Below are 18,473 nucleotides of genomic sequence, written 5' to 3' on the forward strand. Positions count from 1 at the left end.
GATACTTTGTTTCCTTATCCTCTCGTTTTACTACCATTTTTTTTCTCAGCCAACTGGCATTCACCACTCAGTCAGGGATAATAAGAAGAAAAAAAGCATTGTTAGTATAATTATAAATGTACAGTGGATCCCCATATTGCTAACAGATAAAGTGTGAACTTAGAAAACTTCTTATGCTATAGTTGGGTGCTTCTAGGTCTGATGGAAAACTACCCTTCTAGTTTTATTTGGTTACTTACCTTTTTTTAAATCCAAAACTTTAAGCAACCATCCCTCCTCTCTGAATGAATTCAAATAGCACTGATCATTCCAGACCCAAGAACTCAGGACCCAGGATTCTTTTGATACCCTCAATAAACTTGACCTTTCCTGGTCTTCCACTGCTCTTCATTTTCTCTTTCTCCTCTAAACCAATAGTTTTTAGTATCTCTTCCTTCATTTATAATCAGTCTTGCCCTGCTTTGTGACATTTCTTGTGCAGGATGGAACTTTTCTTTTCTTTCTTGTTATTTAATGTTTCCTGTATTTATGGCTTACTTCACCAGTTATATTGTCAGCTTCTCTTGAACAGGGGTGTTATCTTGCTCTTCTTAGTTTGTTAAGACTTAACAATATTTTGATTTGTAGACTAATTGATAGACTAAAACAGATATATCCATAAATGTTCTTAGTGGTTCATATTCCCTTAGGTCTTATGAGAATACTCTTTTTTTAAATATATATATATATATATATATATATATGTATATATATATATATATATATATATTTTTTATAAACATATAGTGTATTATTAGCACCAGGGGTACAGGTCTGTGAATCGCCAGGTTTACGCACTTCACAGCACTCACCATAGCACATTTATGAGAATGCTCTTAATAGATTCTGGTCCGAGAATACATCAAAAAAGTTTAAGTATACACAGTAAACATTTCAGTTTATTTCTAAATTTTTTTTCATTACTAGACACATACTCCATTCCTGTTTCTTCTTTTCTTGTTACCAGCATAATTACTGGGTGTATTTTATGGATTAGACAAAATACCAAGAATTAAAAGATTTGAGAGTAAGCTTGAGTAACTGGAGACACCTAAACTTAGCTCACGTGTGTGTGCGTGTGTGTGTGTCTGTATCTCTCTCTCTCTCTCTCTATATATATATATATATATATATATATATATATATAATTTGTCTCCTTAAGCAGCTGTGAGGCAGCTCAGAGTGCTGATGACTGTGGAGTGGATATGTGTTAAAAAACCACTTGGTCATACTGTTCAGTGGCATGTCCTACCTACAGACTGATTCCCTGCCTTCTAGACATGTGTTCTTTACACAGTATTCTCCTGGCCATAATGATAAGCACAGGAAAGGAACATTACATGGTGGAGTAAAAAAGCAAAACTGATTACTTGATGTTATCCTATGGGACAGCTTTTGGGAAGCTGGATACTCTGTTTAACAGCCTGTAAATGACCCATCACAGGAACCTGGAAATTAAATGACTACATTTCCTTTTCCTTTAGATAAGACTTCCATCTTGTATTTTTAATTGTTTTAGCAAATAGAAACATTTTGTTATGCATGTTCTTGAAGGATTTTGAAAATCCATAGCATTTAAACATGTAGTAGAAATGGTCTAATTAAGATGAAGTAGCTGACAACTAAAGCATAGTGTGTTAAAATGAATTTTGCATATCAGTGATTAATGAATATTAGAACTCTGTTATCATTCTACATGGGGTTTACAAATGAAAGAAATATATATTTAAGCCAAAGACTTTTGAAGGTCTTGGAAATAATTTTCATTTATGCATGTATAAATGAGCTCCTATTATATTAAAACATTATCACGACACTTTGGAAGTGACAAAGTGAAGGGAATGGTAGTCCTCCTCTGTTTCACGTCTTATATCCTGTTCATCAGCAAACCTGGATGTCGGCCCCTTCTCGTCGCCTCCAGCACTGCCATTTTGACCCAAGCCACCGTCACTTCTTTTCTCTTCCCCTTCCTGTTCTCCCGTCTTCTGAGGAGATTCCTTACAGTCTCTTTTCCGTATAGTAGTCAGTGTAAAGTTTTCTCCTACTAAAGAGTAATAAAACATGTCATGAAACAGAGAAACAAATGTAATAGAAATACAAGAGGTTATACAAGAAAATTTTTAAACTTTGTAGATATGTGAATATAAGAGTCATGCCCTGGTTGAAGATGCTATGACACATCACATCATGAAATCTGTTAAAAACCAGGTTTCAGAAATAATTTTTAACATATGAAGCAGCATGTTAAGTATTAGAAATGAAAAAAACAAACTATGTGGTAATGGCAATAATGTACATATACTACAAAGGAAGAAGAATAAAAGTGAATATACCCAATATGCATGTATAACTTTGTCATTTCCCTTCTTAAAAATACTCAGTCTCTTTCCCATTGCTCTTACCATAATATCCAAAATTATTTTCCTGCTAAGGCCTTTTCTTCCAAAGGCTTCCAAACTTCCTTAGCTTCTTCTCTGCCCACTTTCTCATTGAACAAATTGCTTCAGCCTCCTGGGTCGTTATTCAGTTCCTCCACCTGCCAATTTTCTTTTTGCCTAGCTGCTTTACTTTCCATCTTAAGTCTGTCATTTAACCATGGACGCTTGGCATGCACTGGCTAAACAAGAACCAGAATGAAAATGGTGCCTTTTTCTTTCTGGGGGTGGTTGCAGGTGATATTCACTTAATTTATATTTTTTGTACTTAAAACATTTTCTGTTGTGAACCTGTGCTTTCTAATTATCAGGGGGAAAAGAAGTAATGCCATTCCAGAATCAAAGAACCTGGTAGGTGAAATCGGCCAGTCGGGAGGAATTATCGCAAGCAGGTCAACTCTGTAAGATCAGTTCAGTGAGGAATCGCATTCAGGTATCGTGGATGAAGTGTTGGATTGAGGAAATCTGGTCCAGCCAGAGCGGTGCTTTCCCATACAGTACCCATTAATGGCTATTTCACTTAAGCTTGAATGAATCAAGTTCAAGTCAGTTTAAAACTTAGTTCCTCCATTGCTCTAACCACGCTTCAAGTGCTCTATGGCCATATGTAGCTGGTTGCTAGTGTATTGACTATTACAGATATAAAACATTTCCGTCATCACAGAAAACACTGTTTCACAGAAAGTAAAGGATCTAGAATCCTAGGGTGTCTATATCAAGGAACAAGAATCAAGATAAGCAGTAATGGAACAACAAAGACTGTTAAGGAGGCTGAGCAACATGAATCTAGACAAGGAGTTTAGGTATTGAGCAAGGAGACTCAACTGGAAGAATGGAATTTACTCTTTTGTCAAAATGCTTACTGAAGCCCTGCAAAGAATTATTTAAGAATTCAACCCAAACTTGTATCTGTGTTAAATTGTGTACTTTATCTCATTATGTGATAAAATTGTTAAATGCTTTTGTGGGGTAGAAGGGGCCATTGGAAATGTGGAGTGAGACTGAGATAACTTAGTTCATGAAGTATTATTACTAGATTGCATGGTGGTAGTTGGAATATGGAATGCCTGTTTTCTGTTTCTCATTTCACTGCCCTTTCATGACCCTTTAAGATAATAAAAGTATGCATTGTGATAATAGTGGTCACATTCCTACAGTGCTTAGGTGTATTTCAGCATCTCTTTTTTTATGTATTAAGAGAATAGAGTAAAAGGCAAATGACTAGTTTATTCAAACTGAGCCAACAAATCTGAGATCTCTAATCTTGAATCTCATTAGAACAGTTTTGGATTCCTTAAGCAAATGTGACTCGGATTGTAGATCCTAATGTGCATTGAAAACAATTGAAACATGTATGGATACAATCCCAAATACATAGAACAGTGTTAATGTGGTTGCAGCACAGAGCATTTTGGTTAGACGATTATAATAGCAGCTTACTTATACTTTTGGTGAGATGGTGTAAGCTAATGATGTAGCCGCTAATTTGAATTTAGCAGACATTTTAAATATAGGTTTCTCTTACAGAGACAAAAGTTGCAATTTAAAGCTCTTTGGTGGTCTAAAAACAGCTTAATTCTGTAGTAGCATGGGAATAAGTACTAATCCAGCTTATACAGTGATTGTACTATGTCATGTTTGTGAAAGATTGCACAACCGCTTTCTCTGGTTTTTATGTTAATTTAAAAATATTAAACATAAAACCTTATAACATCTTCATGCTGAGATAAACTGTTCAATTTAACTTGTGCTCAAGCAGCAACTGTCAGGAATTATCTAGTTCCTAGTGGTTTTTGCTATCACCTTGTGCCCTTTCCTGTCAGAGACACAGTGTGGGATGATAAAGCTCAACTTGTTAGGATTTATTGCTTAAATAATACCTGAGGCAAGAAGAACAGTGGAAGCCTAGGGGTTAGCTCGCTGCTGATTGAATGATGTCATTTATTGTATTAACTTTTTTTTTTTTTTAAATTACTGGAAGTAGGCAAAGTAAAAATTGCCTATCAGTCTTACCTGCGTTCCTTTTGTGAGCATATTCATTGCTTTTTGGGGGTGTCCTTGACTTACACATTTATGGAACTGCTTGCTGTCCAATTTAACTACTATTTTACAAGTGAAAAAATAAAGATGTTTTCCTAATGATGGAGATAATTTCCGCAATTTAGAAGTAGTGAGGGCTATTTTAGGATCAGTTATAAAAATAAAATGGTTTTCCTATTAATGATTTAACAAACTGAAGGAAGTTTTGGTGTGGGCAGTTTCAAATGGGTAGTATTATGAAAATTATGAAAAATTATTATGAAAATCATTGCCATTTCACTTCTGAATGTATTACATTCTTTCATTTAAGAGGTTTTATGTGGAAGGCTCAACATTAGATCTGGATTCCTTAATTATGGATCAGCTAGCAGGTAGGGAAGGAGAGGAGGTGTATGGTAGGAATAGAGTGAAGGACTCTCCTAAACATTTGCTAGAGATGGTCCATCCTGAGGATAATTCTCATATAGGAAATTAACAATTGGGTTATGACTAGAAATACATCTATAATGGGTTATTTATATAATGGGTTTATATAATTTTATATTATCTTATATTATTTATATATATTATATGTTTTATTTTATTTTAATTTTATATAATTTTATATTATTATATATGTATATATATTTATATATATGATTTTATATAATTTAATATAATTTATATAATATGCGTTTATTTATATAATGGGTATTTTCCCTTCTACTTACTGCCATTTAATGCATAGTCCCTCAAGTTTGTAGTTTTATAAATGTATAACTGAACAAAAATATACCATTAATTTCGATTAATCAATTGTTAACATTTTGTACATTGTTTATCTCTATGCAAATATATACACATAAATATTTATTGTTATTAGTAGCCTTTTAAGTGAACCATGGAAGAATTAGTTGTAGACATGGTGACACTTCACATGTAAATATTTCAAAGTGTCTCCTAAGAATAAGTATATTCTTGTACAAGATCATAATACAATTATTACACTTGAGAAATTTAAGATTGATAAAAATTTACAGTCTTATATTGAGTCCATATTCAGAGTTTTTGTCCTTATAATATCATTTATAGTTGTCTTTTCCCCATCTAGTATCCAGTCAGGAATCACACATTAAATTTTGTTCTGGTATCTCTTTATTTTCCTTTAATCTAGATTTTTTTTTTTCTTTATGACTTTGACAGTTTTGGAAATCAAACCCTGTTATTTTGCAGAATGTTTATTTGATTGTCTCCTCATGACCAAATTCAGATCAGGCCTTTTTGGCAGGAATACTACCATTGGTGATTTGTATCTTTGTCAGTGTATCACATTGGGAAATACATATCACTTGTCCTATTATTGTTCATATTAAGTTTGATGACTTGGGTAAATTGATGTCTACCAAATTTGTCCACTAAGGTACCATTTTTTTCTTTATAGTTAATAAGTAATATGGGGACTGCATTTAATGACTTTTTCAGCCTCATGTGTGAAAACCATTGAGCTTGCTCAGGTCTCATGATTAAGAATGAGTCATTGATTGTAGTAATATTGTTTGGAGGGAGAGGAGGGGATATTACTCAATAATGAGACCCAAAAGTCTCATCCATTTTCTCTCAAGGAAAATATTGATTGATTGAGATAAATATTTTATTGTTCCGTTTACTAAGGATCAGATTTTTAGATAAGCAAATATCTTCATATTTCAGAATTTTCAATCCAAGCTTTAGAAAGGCATATTTTTGGACAAAATGGGGCATTTTTTCATCATAATTTTTCTGCTTCCTTTAGTTGAGTATAGACAATCAAGAGAAACAAATACATCTCCTTTGTAAGATGTTTTACTTCAAAGCATTAAACCATGACATTAATACAGCAGTGTGGGTTTAAAGAGAGAGCACTGCCTTTTGGTCTTCGGTGCCTTTTTTAGTCCATGAAGAAGACACTTGAATTCCTGTTTATGATATATGCACTTATCATGTAATCATTCTTCTTATGGGAAAGGCTAGTGCCGCAGATCATATAAACACCTGAAGTTAGCCATTTGGCTTGTCAGCAAGGGAGAATTTATAGTAGTTGTAATCATGGTAATAACAAGTACGATATTTTGTATTAAGTACAGAAAAAAAGCATTTGTAATGTAAGTGGTCCACAGCCAATTCATATCCATGGTGTAATGAAAAGTACTTCAGGCTTAGAAGACCAGGAGTCTCTGCTTTGGCACTTTATACCAATGTGATTCTGGGAAAAAAAGGGAAAAAAAAAAAAAACTCTTAACCTTCTTGAACCTCATTTTTTAGAATGGGAATTAAAGCTGTAAGGGTCAAATGATGCTACATTATGTTATAAAGGTGGCATTCCATCAAAATTGTGCCATCTAAGTATCCTCAGCTGTTCAGGGACTGTAATTTGTTCCTCTTTTGTATCCATATGTGGAATACCTCGTTAGGGCAACATTTCCAGGTTGTCCTAGATAGTTATTCTTCTTTCTTGTTTGTTTCTTTTAGTTGTTCGTATCACTGTTGCAGGCAGCATTATCCGGTGGGCTCTCTTGTTTCATTGTTTCTGTTCTTTGTTAGACTATGGCACACAGTAGGCATTTAGTAAATATTTGTGGAGTGAATGAATGAATAGACACTTTCATTTATAACCATGGTAGGTAAGATTTCATTTCCTTATTTCCATGAAGATAAGGAATCAGCTTTCTTCTTTTTTTTAAATATTTATGTTTTATATAAGGAGTTTTACAGATTCTACATCTGGTGCCATTAGCAGTGCAGTAATGGAGAATAAAATATTTGAAAAAACACAAAGATTGCAGAACAGTTTAAAAAAGGGAGGGGGAGGAGGGACAGTGAGAAAACATACCAATAGAAAAAGACCACACTCGATAAGTCTATTGCATAAATCAAAAGGGTTTATGTCATAACATGAACATGTGCCATTTCTGCTTGTATATTGAATTTCAGTAGTTGGTTGCATAAAGAAGTAAAGTGTAATGAAACTGGCAAGCAAAGTATTCCCCAGTCAGCCTTATCTTTGTTCCATTTGTCCTTCAGATAGAGCATTTCTTGCCCTTTTCAATAAAATCCGTCTGGCTTTTTTCTTTTTCTTTTTTTCTTTTTCTTTCCTTCTTTTTTCCTCCCTTCCTCCCTTCCTTCCTTCCTTCCTTCCTTCCTTCCTTCCTTCCTTCCTTCCTTTCATTTTCTTTCTTTCTTTCTTTCTTTGCATCTCTCAGTAACTGAGCAGAGAAGACCAATGAGATTCAGGGCTTTTATAGTTCTTAGCAGCTGCTTTTTAAGAGATGAAAACTTAGAATGCTGCTACATGGTATTAAGGCTTAACTATTGATGTGTCCTTGTAGGGGATATGTTTTTCTTCGGTTAGGAAGAGGGAAAAGGGGAGAAAGGTGAAGGATGACTGCTTCAAGCATGCTTGGGACAGTAAACTTTAATTTCCTTGTTTCCTAGGATCCTCTTTGCAAGCTCAGTGCTGAACCTGACTGAATTGGCTGCCCTTCGGCCTGACCTTGGGAAATTAAAAAAGATTCTGTACTTCCATGAGAACCAGTTGGTATATCCTGTAAAGAAATGTCAGGAGAGGGATTTCCAATATGGATACAACCAAATTCTCTCATGGTAGGTATAGATTGTGTCATTATATTTAGTCCTTTGCCCCTGTTTTCTTTATAGTTAGCTTTTAAATTTTGAGACCGACTGTACACTTATTTTAAAAACTCATTAAAGTAGGTGTGTATGTTTAAATGTATCTTCTGTGGTAGTAATTGCTTGTGACTTTGATATACTTTTATATATATATATATGAGAACAACTAATCCTTTTATAAAATATACAAATGTAATAATCTAATTATATGTTGAATTAGTTATCTCTTTTCTACAACATTCAAAATAGAATCAAAATGTTGACAAGACACCTTCTTTTCACCCCTTGATTCCATTATGTATTGTTTAGGTGATACTTTTAGAAAAGAGCCAGTTAGGGTATTGTCATTTACCAACCACTTTCAGTATACCCAGCTGAAATCAAGATAGAAATTTACACAGGAAGAAATTAAAAATTAAAGCATAATAGAGCAAGGAGTTTTATTTTTTTTTTTTTCAGTTTTATTTTTATTTATTTATATTTTTTTTAATTTTATTTTTTATAAACATATATTTTTATCCCCAGGGGTACAGGTCTGCGAATCACCAGGTTTACACACTTCACAGCACTCACCATAGCACATACCCTCCCCAATATCCATAACCCCACCCCCCCTCCCAACCCCCCTCCCCCCATCAACCCTCAGTTTGTTTTGTGAGATTAAGAGTCACTTATGGTTTGTCTCCCTCCCAATCCCAAGAGCAAGGAGTTTTAATCCTTTTTTCTTATTATTTTTATAAGAGAAAACTATGGAAAATGAATCTTTAGGTGGTTGGGGTTTTTTCCCCTCATTGAGTCTTCTGAAACTGCACAGCCTTAAAATACATTTCAAAGGTGATGGTCCTTCTCTGTTGTTACTTCAACAAAGTGTATCTCTTGAAGCTTAGTTAATGAAAGAAGTTAATAACAACTCTGAAACCGCTTTGCGATTGGATCCTACTCACAGAACTACAACAGTCAAATAGAATCAGGTTGGCCATGATTGGGTACATCTTACTCACCTTTTTTTAATAGTTATTAGCAATTGGGATTGATGATGTGCTCCCAACTCTTACAAGCATATTCCATAGTTTAGTTGACATAGAAAAACAGCTCTATGGTGATATTTCTGTGTTTTGAGCATTTCATAAATGTTTTCCTGCCATCATTTTTACAAGCTGCTTCAGTCGTGAAGTAGCAGCGCTATCAAAATAGAGTGGAACTGCTTCACATCAAATGTCTCATAAAAACACAACCATTTTAAAATTTCATAATAAAATTAAAATACTTTATTTTATATTGAAACAGAGAAGGCAAATATGTTTTAAAAACAAAAATAAAATCATTTTGTGCTTTTATCAATATGGAAAACATTTGTAATATTCTTTTGATTTCTTAAATTAGCATCATTCTTTTCCTCTGATAGTGTGTGTTTATTACCCCTGAGAAATAACTGGAGAAAAAAATTCAGTCTATTTTTCCCTTTATGGGTGGCTTTAAAGTTAATGGAAGTTATACCCACTCATATCAGAGAGGAAATGCATGAAAAGAATATTTCTGTAGACTGTCTTGGATCTTTAATTTAGCATAGAATGGGTTTTTAAGAGTGTAAGTAGTTGGGTTTCATGCCCTATGAGGGCAGATATCTAAAAAAATTTTAGCTCATTGCCCCTCATCTCTCTATTTTATAAAAGATTGTTTTTTCTCAAAAGGAATGAGACTACAAAAGCCTGTACATGATTTTCCGTCATTGCTCTTCTCAAGAGGGTAAACTGATCGACAAGCTCAGAGAGGAAGAAGTAGACTCGATCATTGTTTGGACTCTTTACAAGAAAAAAATAGTTTGCCGTTGTCCAGAGGAAAAATAAGAGTGTCAGAAAGCAGTCCCGTTTCACATTCTCTTTGAAAAGTATGAGTCTTGCTTCCTCAAATGTTTCTTTAGGTTTCTTGCTGACTTCTGCTTTTGTTGGCACTGTCGGATTTCTTTCTTGACCAAGTGACAGTTAAGGACCTCAAAGATGACTGACATAAGCACTCACCTTAAATAGAGGTTTCGCTAGCCCTCTGACTTACGAACACATGTTGTAACTGTATATTATGACCTGTGGGTCGCTATTACAATATGTGACATATGGTGAAAACAGACTAGCTGTAAAACATCCTTCAACTTTTGGTCTATTATTATATTGGCTTCCTTATTGCTTGCTGATGTGTCAGCACTTCTGTGACATTCTTTTGTATTATCGGTGCTGTTATCACCCCTACCCCCAAATTTCCACTAGGTTGCAACCAAAAAAAAAAAAAAAAAAAACTTATATAGAGTAAAGCAGTTTTGCAGGGGAGGCATAAAGGTGGCAGTTCAACATTCCTTTTGTAGGCTTTTCCTTCTGCTGTGTATTAATAACAGGAACTTTGGCTGTCCTCAGTAAACGGAGCATTTGCTATGGTATTCCTGTTCTATAAGCTCTACCTTTTCATTTGTGTTTTGCCATCTTACAGACTTATATGTCTTTTCCATTTCCTTGATTTATCAATTTTAAGGTGAAATAAAACTAGCTGTTATTTGAGCTTCTATACCTTCTCACTAAAACATCTGTGTGCGTTTTAGTGAGATCCAGTGACACTAAGGCATTGAATCATTGCTTAAACAAAGAGGGCCATTTTTAAAAACCAAACCAATTATTTATTAAATCAGTTTTTTGACCCATGAAGGGAACATACTATATATTCAGTTTTGTCCAGGTTGCCCTTAGTTATCATTTGTGTTCATTGTTCTTCAAGAAAATGTTAGAGGCAGTTCTGAACACTGTGGACATATGTATGACACCTAGAATTTGTTAATCACATTTCCTTATAACAATGTGTTTTAGATTATTTGTATTTTAAAAATATTAAAGGGAGGAATACAGTCTTTCCATTAAAAGTAATAGATAGTTATTATATTTATTTCATTTAATTCTGAAGGTCCATGGTATTGTGGTCCTTCTTCTCCTTTGATGACCCCACATATAACATACTAGTAAAATAAGTTATTTATAGAGATCCCATATAATCCTTCCTGTAGAATTCCAGAACTTTAAAAAATCTAGTGGTTTCTTGAAGCAAAGGTTAAACAAGAAATCAACTTTTACAACATGTTTAAAGGTATGCTTTTGTGTGAAATAGCTTTATCTGAACTAGTCTCCTTGAAGGTACTGAAAAGTACGGTAGATGTCCTCTTGTCAGCAGTATGATATAAAATGGTGTATATCACTGACATAAAAATCCAACATGGGTATGTGGGCCACAGAGAAGAAGGTCCTGCTGTACTTAGTATTGCTGATAATGCAGAAAGTCCTGACACTGCAGAAAAATAAACATTGTTTGATGCCTCATAAGATCCTAGTACATCATTTAATTCCTCTCTTGCCTTTCCTCCCTGATGCCAGCACTCTAACTTACCGTGATACAATGGGAATGAAACGAACTTACCTATTAGAGGCCATTTAGTAAATACTGATGGGAAATGCAGAGTTCTTTGCAAACCCAAGTACAGTATAAACTCTGACTAACACAGAGGTCTTGAGCTTATAAAAACTAACTGCGAATGAGTGTGGGTTCATCATTTGCATTTATCCCTTTCCTTTCCAGCCTGGTGGCTGATGTGGTGGTGTTCAACTCAGTTTTTAATATGGAGTCATTTCTCACCTCTATCGGAAAATTTATGAAACTGATTCCTGATCACAGACCCAAGGATCTGGAAAGCATCATCAGGCCCAAATGCCAAGTTATTTACTTTCCCATCAGGTTTCCTGATGTGAGCAGGTCAGTGTGTTTGACTCCGTTTTTCAATATTGTGTCATAAATTATTTCCCAAATGTATAGAAATTTGTGGTGTTCTTGCCAATTTTAACTTTTCAGCATAAGCATGGTTAATTAGAGAATCGAGTTCTATTTCACCATGCTGTGATTTACAAACATTTTAAATAATCATGTGTCCTGACGATCCCTGAATGGTTAGTTCTGATATTGAGTTCATCTTTTCTTCTCTGATACTTACTGGTTTCCTCAAGCAAGCTGCTTTGGCTCTTTTGACACTTACTGTTTTGTTTCTTTCTTTGTTGTTTTGTTACAGAAGTCATTTTCAAGCATATTTCTCAGCCTTTGCATTCAGCTTATGCCCATGGGTTTATATGTATATAGCAACTGTTCTAAGTAAATCAATGGTAATTGCACTGCTTGGGTTACTTTCATTTCCTGTCCTATTTTCTTCTATTTTTTTCCTTCTTCCTTTTCTTTTTTTATTATTTATATTATTATTATTTTTTAAAGATTTTATTTATTTATTTGACAGAGGTCACAAGTAGGCAGAGAGGCAGGCAGAGAGAGGAAGGGAAGCAGGCTCCCTGCCAAGCAGAAAGCCCAATCCGGGGCTCAATCCTAGGACCCTGGGATCATGACCTGAGCCAAAGGCAGAGGCTTTAACTTACTGAGCCACCCAGGTGCTCCAATTATTTATATTATCTTAATAAAGAGTTAGGTCTTCTATATTAGGTTACAAATGCACTTAATTGCCATTTCTCTTTCTCTGTTACTAAGGACATTTTTTATTACCCTTGTTGCTGGGCCCACCCTGAATTAGCAGTGGATGATGTGGCTCAAAGGGAACATTCTCAAATTCCTTTTCACTTCTGATTAAACCTAGCAAAATGGTTTTTATTACCAGTAGGAATATTTCTCCCGTGTGAACAGAAAGTTTACTTCAGTGGGACTCATACTAGCTGGGGATGCTGCTGTTTGCAACTGAATATGTCCTTAAAAAGGGTTCAGGGACAGCTGTTTCTTCCCCATCGCTGAAAGGAAGGCAGGAAACAATTTAATGTCTATATATGTTATGCAGGAGGTCAGCATTACTCTCTGTATTCTAGATTTACTGAGTTCACCCAGATTTTGCTGTGGAATCAGTAGTCCTCATCAGCACTCTTAATGCTGATTTATTTGAGTGTTTACTAGTTAATATTTCATTGAAGAAAAATCTGCCTAATCCCAAATCAAGTTAGTGAGTCATAAAATTTAAGTTAGACAACCTTGCCCAAGTCTTACTTTATGGAGTTCAGAAAGCAGAGGCCCAAGGAAGCAGAGACTGGCTTTTACTCACACTACTGATTGTCACAGACTGGATTAACATTTAGACTCCATGATTCTTTATTCAATTTTCTGTTTACTGTTCAAGGTTCCTATTGCTATAGGTCATTTTGTAAAAATACTTAATCATTTATTTGGAGTTTTGACAACTGTCAGGCTAAGCAAATAAATATCAAAATTGATTTTCAGTTATAGATGCATATGTATATGCATATATAATGTGTATGTATATATGTATGTATGTATGTATTTATTTATTTATAAGATTTTATTTATTTATTTGACAGAGAGAGACACAGCGAGAGAGGGAACACAAGCAGGGGGAGTGGGAGAGGGAGAAGCAGGCTTCCTGCCGAGCAGGGAGCCCCATACGGGTCTTAATCCCAGGACCCTGGGATCATGACCTGAGTCAAAGACAGGTGCTTAACGACTGAGCCCCCCAGGCACCCCTATAATGTGTATTTATATATATAATATGTGAGATGAGAGAATTTCAACTTCTGGAAAATACAGTTGTTACACTTTAGACCTATGATTAGTTAAAACGTAGTTTATATTTTAGGCCATACTTTTAAAATATGAACTTTATTTTTTTGACATTTTTTAAGGTTTCAATATAATGTACACTCAAAATGTACATCTTTAATTTAGTAGGTGGTTATACTACATCTTAATTATTACCACTATAGAATTCCAAATACATAATATGTTTTAAAATTCATTTGCATCTGATATATTCCTACAACATCATATGTTTTAATACACCTGTGGCAATTGAATAGTTTATTAATTTGGACTATATTACCATAAATAAATCTAGCTAAATGGAAAAAGGTTAAGAAATATTGTGGCCAAGATAACATTCATAAGCAAGGTCTTAGCCCAGAGTGTTATTTGAATTATTTTCAAATGGTAATTTGCTTTATCCAACCCAAACTCATATAGTGTAAGTAAGTGATTATTTGCATGAATGACAATCATTCTAATGCCTGCAGTCTTAAAAGAGTATTATTTTGTTGAGATGTTGAAAAATATTTAGTAATTCCAAAGGCAACATAACCAAGATGATTAAAAAAAAAAAAGAACTTTTGAATGCTTCTATCTTTCTCTCTATACAAATATTGTTTGGTCATGGCAAAAAAAAAAATAAGTAAAAACAAAGTAGAAGATATAATTAAATTATTAATATAATATGCTATAATAGTGTATACTATAATGGATATTAGTCAGAGAAGGGGAACAGCTGTATTTCAGCAAAAAAATATGAGGATTTCTAAAGTTGTTAACAGTTAAGATTCAGAGCATGTCGGTCACATAAGGACTTCAGTAATACGGCTTCGTGGCAACTACTGTTACCTATTGCCCTTCTCACTCCTCACTGCCTTGTCTTTCTCAAAGACCAGAAAAATCATTGCAAGAAAGAATATCACTTGAAACTATCATTACATGTATTTGGGGCGCCAGGGTGGCTCACTTGGTTAAGAGTCCAACTCTTGCTTTTGACTCAGGTCATGATCTCAGGGTTATGAGATCGAGCCCTTTCAGACTCTGGCTCAGCAGGGAGTCTGCTTGGGAGTCTTTCTCTACCCTCTCTCTGTGCTTCTCCCCCTGCTCATACTCTAAGTAAATAAACAAACAAATAAATAAATAATCTCTTAAAAAAAAGAAACTATCATTATATGTATTAAATATTTGGGGATGGAAAAGCTTTTAACACTGGAGGCATACATTCATGCATTTGAGTCTTGATAGCCACTTACCAGCTCTGTGGCCTGTATAAGAATAATGACCCTGAACTTAGGTTCTTTAATATTACGATTATATTTACGTATCACCTCTGTAGGCATTGTGTAGTGACTAAAGGAAATAATGCAAATAAAGGAAATGCAAATAAAGGAAACACATGCAAAATGCCTAGCATAGTGCCTGGTATGTGATAGCCCCCCCACCCACCCCAGTAAAGACTACTTCATCATATTAATTTCCCCACTCCCATTGTTATATAACCTAGCACATTTATTGCCACCTGAATATAAAGTACTCTCTTCCTCTCTCTCCTTTCTTAATCAGCACATTAAAATACAGAAGTACCCTGCCAAAGGAGCAACCCAATATAAATAAAGAGGTTCATTTATTATTCTCTGTATCATTCTGACTCAGTCTTTGGGCCTCATAGGAATCTATCATCCATTGGTGGGGCCAACTCCTTACTCTGATTTTTTTCTTGTCCCAATTTTCCTCCTTCCTTCTTGAGCTCAGCCTCCATGTTTGATCATTATCCTTGCTGTCTTGCATATTCTCTCAATTTTTTTGCCCTTTTCCTTAATTTGATCAGGAGAAAAACCTCCAGCTGTACTTGTTAGTCTACTCTAAATGCACATGGTCCTCCTGAGCTGCCTGGTAAGCAGACCACATTTCCCATCTACTAGATAACTAATCATGCATTTTTCTTGCTTTGTAGACTTCTGATACCAAATACTCTATCTTCGCTCTCAGATTATGACTGAGAAAATAGCCGCAATCGGCAGAGAATTTCTGTGTGCTGCTACCACCGTGTCGGCCCATCCACGTGCTTCTGGGTGTATATTCTTTTTCTTTGTACCCATTAATGTGCATGAACTGACTTTGCTTCCATGTGAGGCCTTTGCCTCCACAAGAGTCTAGCCTTCTTGCATATCTAAGGACTACTGTCCTAGCAATTTGTCCTTCTCTGTTCTGTACCATCAGTTTTCCTGTCTTCTGGGTCATTACTATTAGCATAAGAAAAATGCTATTTGTTTTGCATCTTTAAAATAAAAAAGCTATTTCTTGTTTCCACTTATCCCTTCTGCTAGTGCCTGTTTTCCTTCTCTCTGTTAGTAGCAAAACCTCCTGAAAGTGTTTATATTTGCTCCCAGTTTTATTTCTACTGTTCTCTCTTACAGCTACTCCACTGAAACTGTTTTTTGTTAAGGTTACCAGTGACTTCCATGCCTCTCTAAATCCTGTGGTCAATTCTCGGTGCTCATCTTACTTAACATATCAGCAGCATCTGACACACTATGACACATTCTTCAGTTGTTTTCTAGGACACGCAAGTTGCTATTTTTCGGGCTTATTGCTGGTTTCTCATCATTATCTTGGCTTTGAACTTCATACTGGCCTTTGGCACTCTTAGCACTTAAAGTGTTGATGAAAGAAGAGTCCAGGATTGAAAGGAGAAGAAAAAAGGAGTCAGGAAGTCAACACTGAGGGAATTGTCTCTGGAGAAGAGGGAAGAGGACGCTAAGAAGATGGCCAGTAGTGAATTCAGAGAAGTAAGGTTAGATTATACCCTTGAATTTGATAAATAAAGGATCAGTGATACCCCATCCTGCATTCTATTAAATCACAGAAAAGTTTCTTGTGTTCTTTCTAGTAGCCAGAGAAAGTTAGGATGCAAGTCTGGGTGAGATCTCTTTCCTTTCCTGTCTGTCTATCTGTCTGTCTCTCTCTGTCTCTCTCTCACACATACACAATGTGTGTGCACACACAAACACACACACACACACACACACACACACACACACACACACACACACAGATTCTGCTCCTCATTTGTGGATGAAAGCACCAAAGTTCAGAGAAGTTAAGTGTCTCCTGGTAACCACACAGCAAAATGTAGACAGAGCAAGAACTGGAACTCATATCTCAAAATCTCAATCCCATGCTCAGCCCACCACTTACTGTGAATGCAGTTTCAGAGGTCCTGATTATCTGATTTCTCAGCTGACAGCAGATTAGCAGCATCACATTGGGGGTGCGATAAAGGCAGGCTCACTGACAGCAGTAAAAAGTGACAGCTGACTGACAGCTCGACAACAAGGGAGGAGAGAGATACACTATTAAAAAAAAAATACATGAGAAGTGAAAAAGCGTAGCAGCCTGGAGCCATTCTATGGCAGGGCAGGCAACTGCGCACGCTGAAGAACCCTCGCAGACGTTTCTCCACGACTGTACAGCTTGTACATCACAAGGGTGACTGTGAGGCATTAAAAAATGATAGCCAGTAAATTCTGTGTAAGATGGAAGGAAATGCATAACTCACTTTTGGCAGAAATGATAAACAACAGCAAATGAAGGTAGACCTCATGCCTCGCTCTAGGATATATGTGAGCCGTATTCACTGAAAGGACAGTAAGCATCTAAACCCTTCCCACTCAGTGGTAATATCTGTAGGCTTAGGTGACCAGAGAATATTTCAGGAAGCTACTTTTTTAGATGTTCCTGATTGGAGCCATTTTGTGGGCCAAATCTCCCTTTGCTGCTGGGGTGCGTAGACTGGCTTATTTGGTCCTAAAGGTGTCTGGGCCTACCAGATGGTCAGCGGTCAGCAAGACCGATTTTGCAATATTAACACCATGCTTTAGCCTGTTTGGGCTGCTGTCACAGAATACCATAGACTGGGTGGCTGATCAACAGCAACAGTTTACTTCTCAATCTTGGAGCCTGGCAAGTCCAAGATTAAGGCTCTGGCAGATTTGGTGTCTGGGGAAGGTCTGTTTTCTGTGTCTGTGCTGTGTTCTTACATGAGGGAAGGAGCGAGGGAACTCTCTGGAATCTGTTTTACAAAGGTACTAATCCCATCAATGAGGAATCCACGCTCCTGATATGCTTATCTCCCAAAGTCCTTGCCTTCTAATACATATGGGGGCAGAGCAGGATTTCAACACAGGATTTCTGAAGGACTACAGACATTCATCCTGTAGCATGCCAGAAGATAAGTATGATCTGGAGACTTGATGAGATGAGACTCATGACTGGGAAGCCTATGCTGTGTTAGAGGGTATAGGTTATAGATTGGAAATTAAGGAAATTTCACTGTATATATCAAGAAGGCAGATTTCCTGTAGAACTCCATGTGCTGTTGGTTGTGTGATGGAAAGAATAAAGAAAGCAGTCCTACAGCCCGCAGAGCCAGACATTGGCTAGAGGAAGCCAGTATTTTCCTACTCCAGGTCATGTAACTGCCAAACAGGCAACGCCTGGTACAACTTAGGGGATTTTATATATCCAGGCCTTTGTGTGAGTCTCAGTCTAATGAAATCAGAACATCAGAGGGATTTGCAACTTGCTTTCTGACAGGGTCATCTTTAGAAGGCAGAGTTAACCATAACAGCTAACCTTACTGATTCTTATTTTAGCCCTGCATTGTGCTAAGCCTGTTATATGTATTTTAGCATTTTGTTCTTC

General features: G+C 35.9%; 1 protein-coding gene across 13 annotated transcripts in view; it reads left to right on the top strand.

Annotated features, from left to right (window-relative positions):
* The window catches only part of GTDC1 (glycosyltransferase like domain containing 1), a 379,170-nt gene that overhangs the window by 146,719 nt on the left and 213,978 nt on the right, over positions 1-18,473 (top strand). For all 13 annotated transcript variants that reach the window (XM_047722447.1, XM_047722446.1, XM_047722452.1 and 10 more), the window contains 2 exons: positions 7,965-8,132; positions 11,769-11,942. In XM_047722447.1, the coding sequence (XP_047578403.1) occupies positions 7,965-8,132; positions 11,769-11,942 (342 nt within the window). The remainder of the gene's footprint in view (positions 1-7,964; positions 8,133-11,768; positions 11,943-18,473) is intronic.

Source organism: Lutra lutra, chromosome 3 (assembly GCF_902655055.1).
Source record: "Lutra lutra chromosome 3, mLutLut1.2, whole genome shotgun sequence".
Taxonomy (NCBI): Eukaryota; Metazoa; Chordata; class Mammalia; order Carnivora; family Mustelidae; genus Lutra; species Lutra lutra.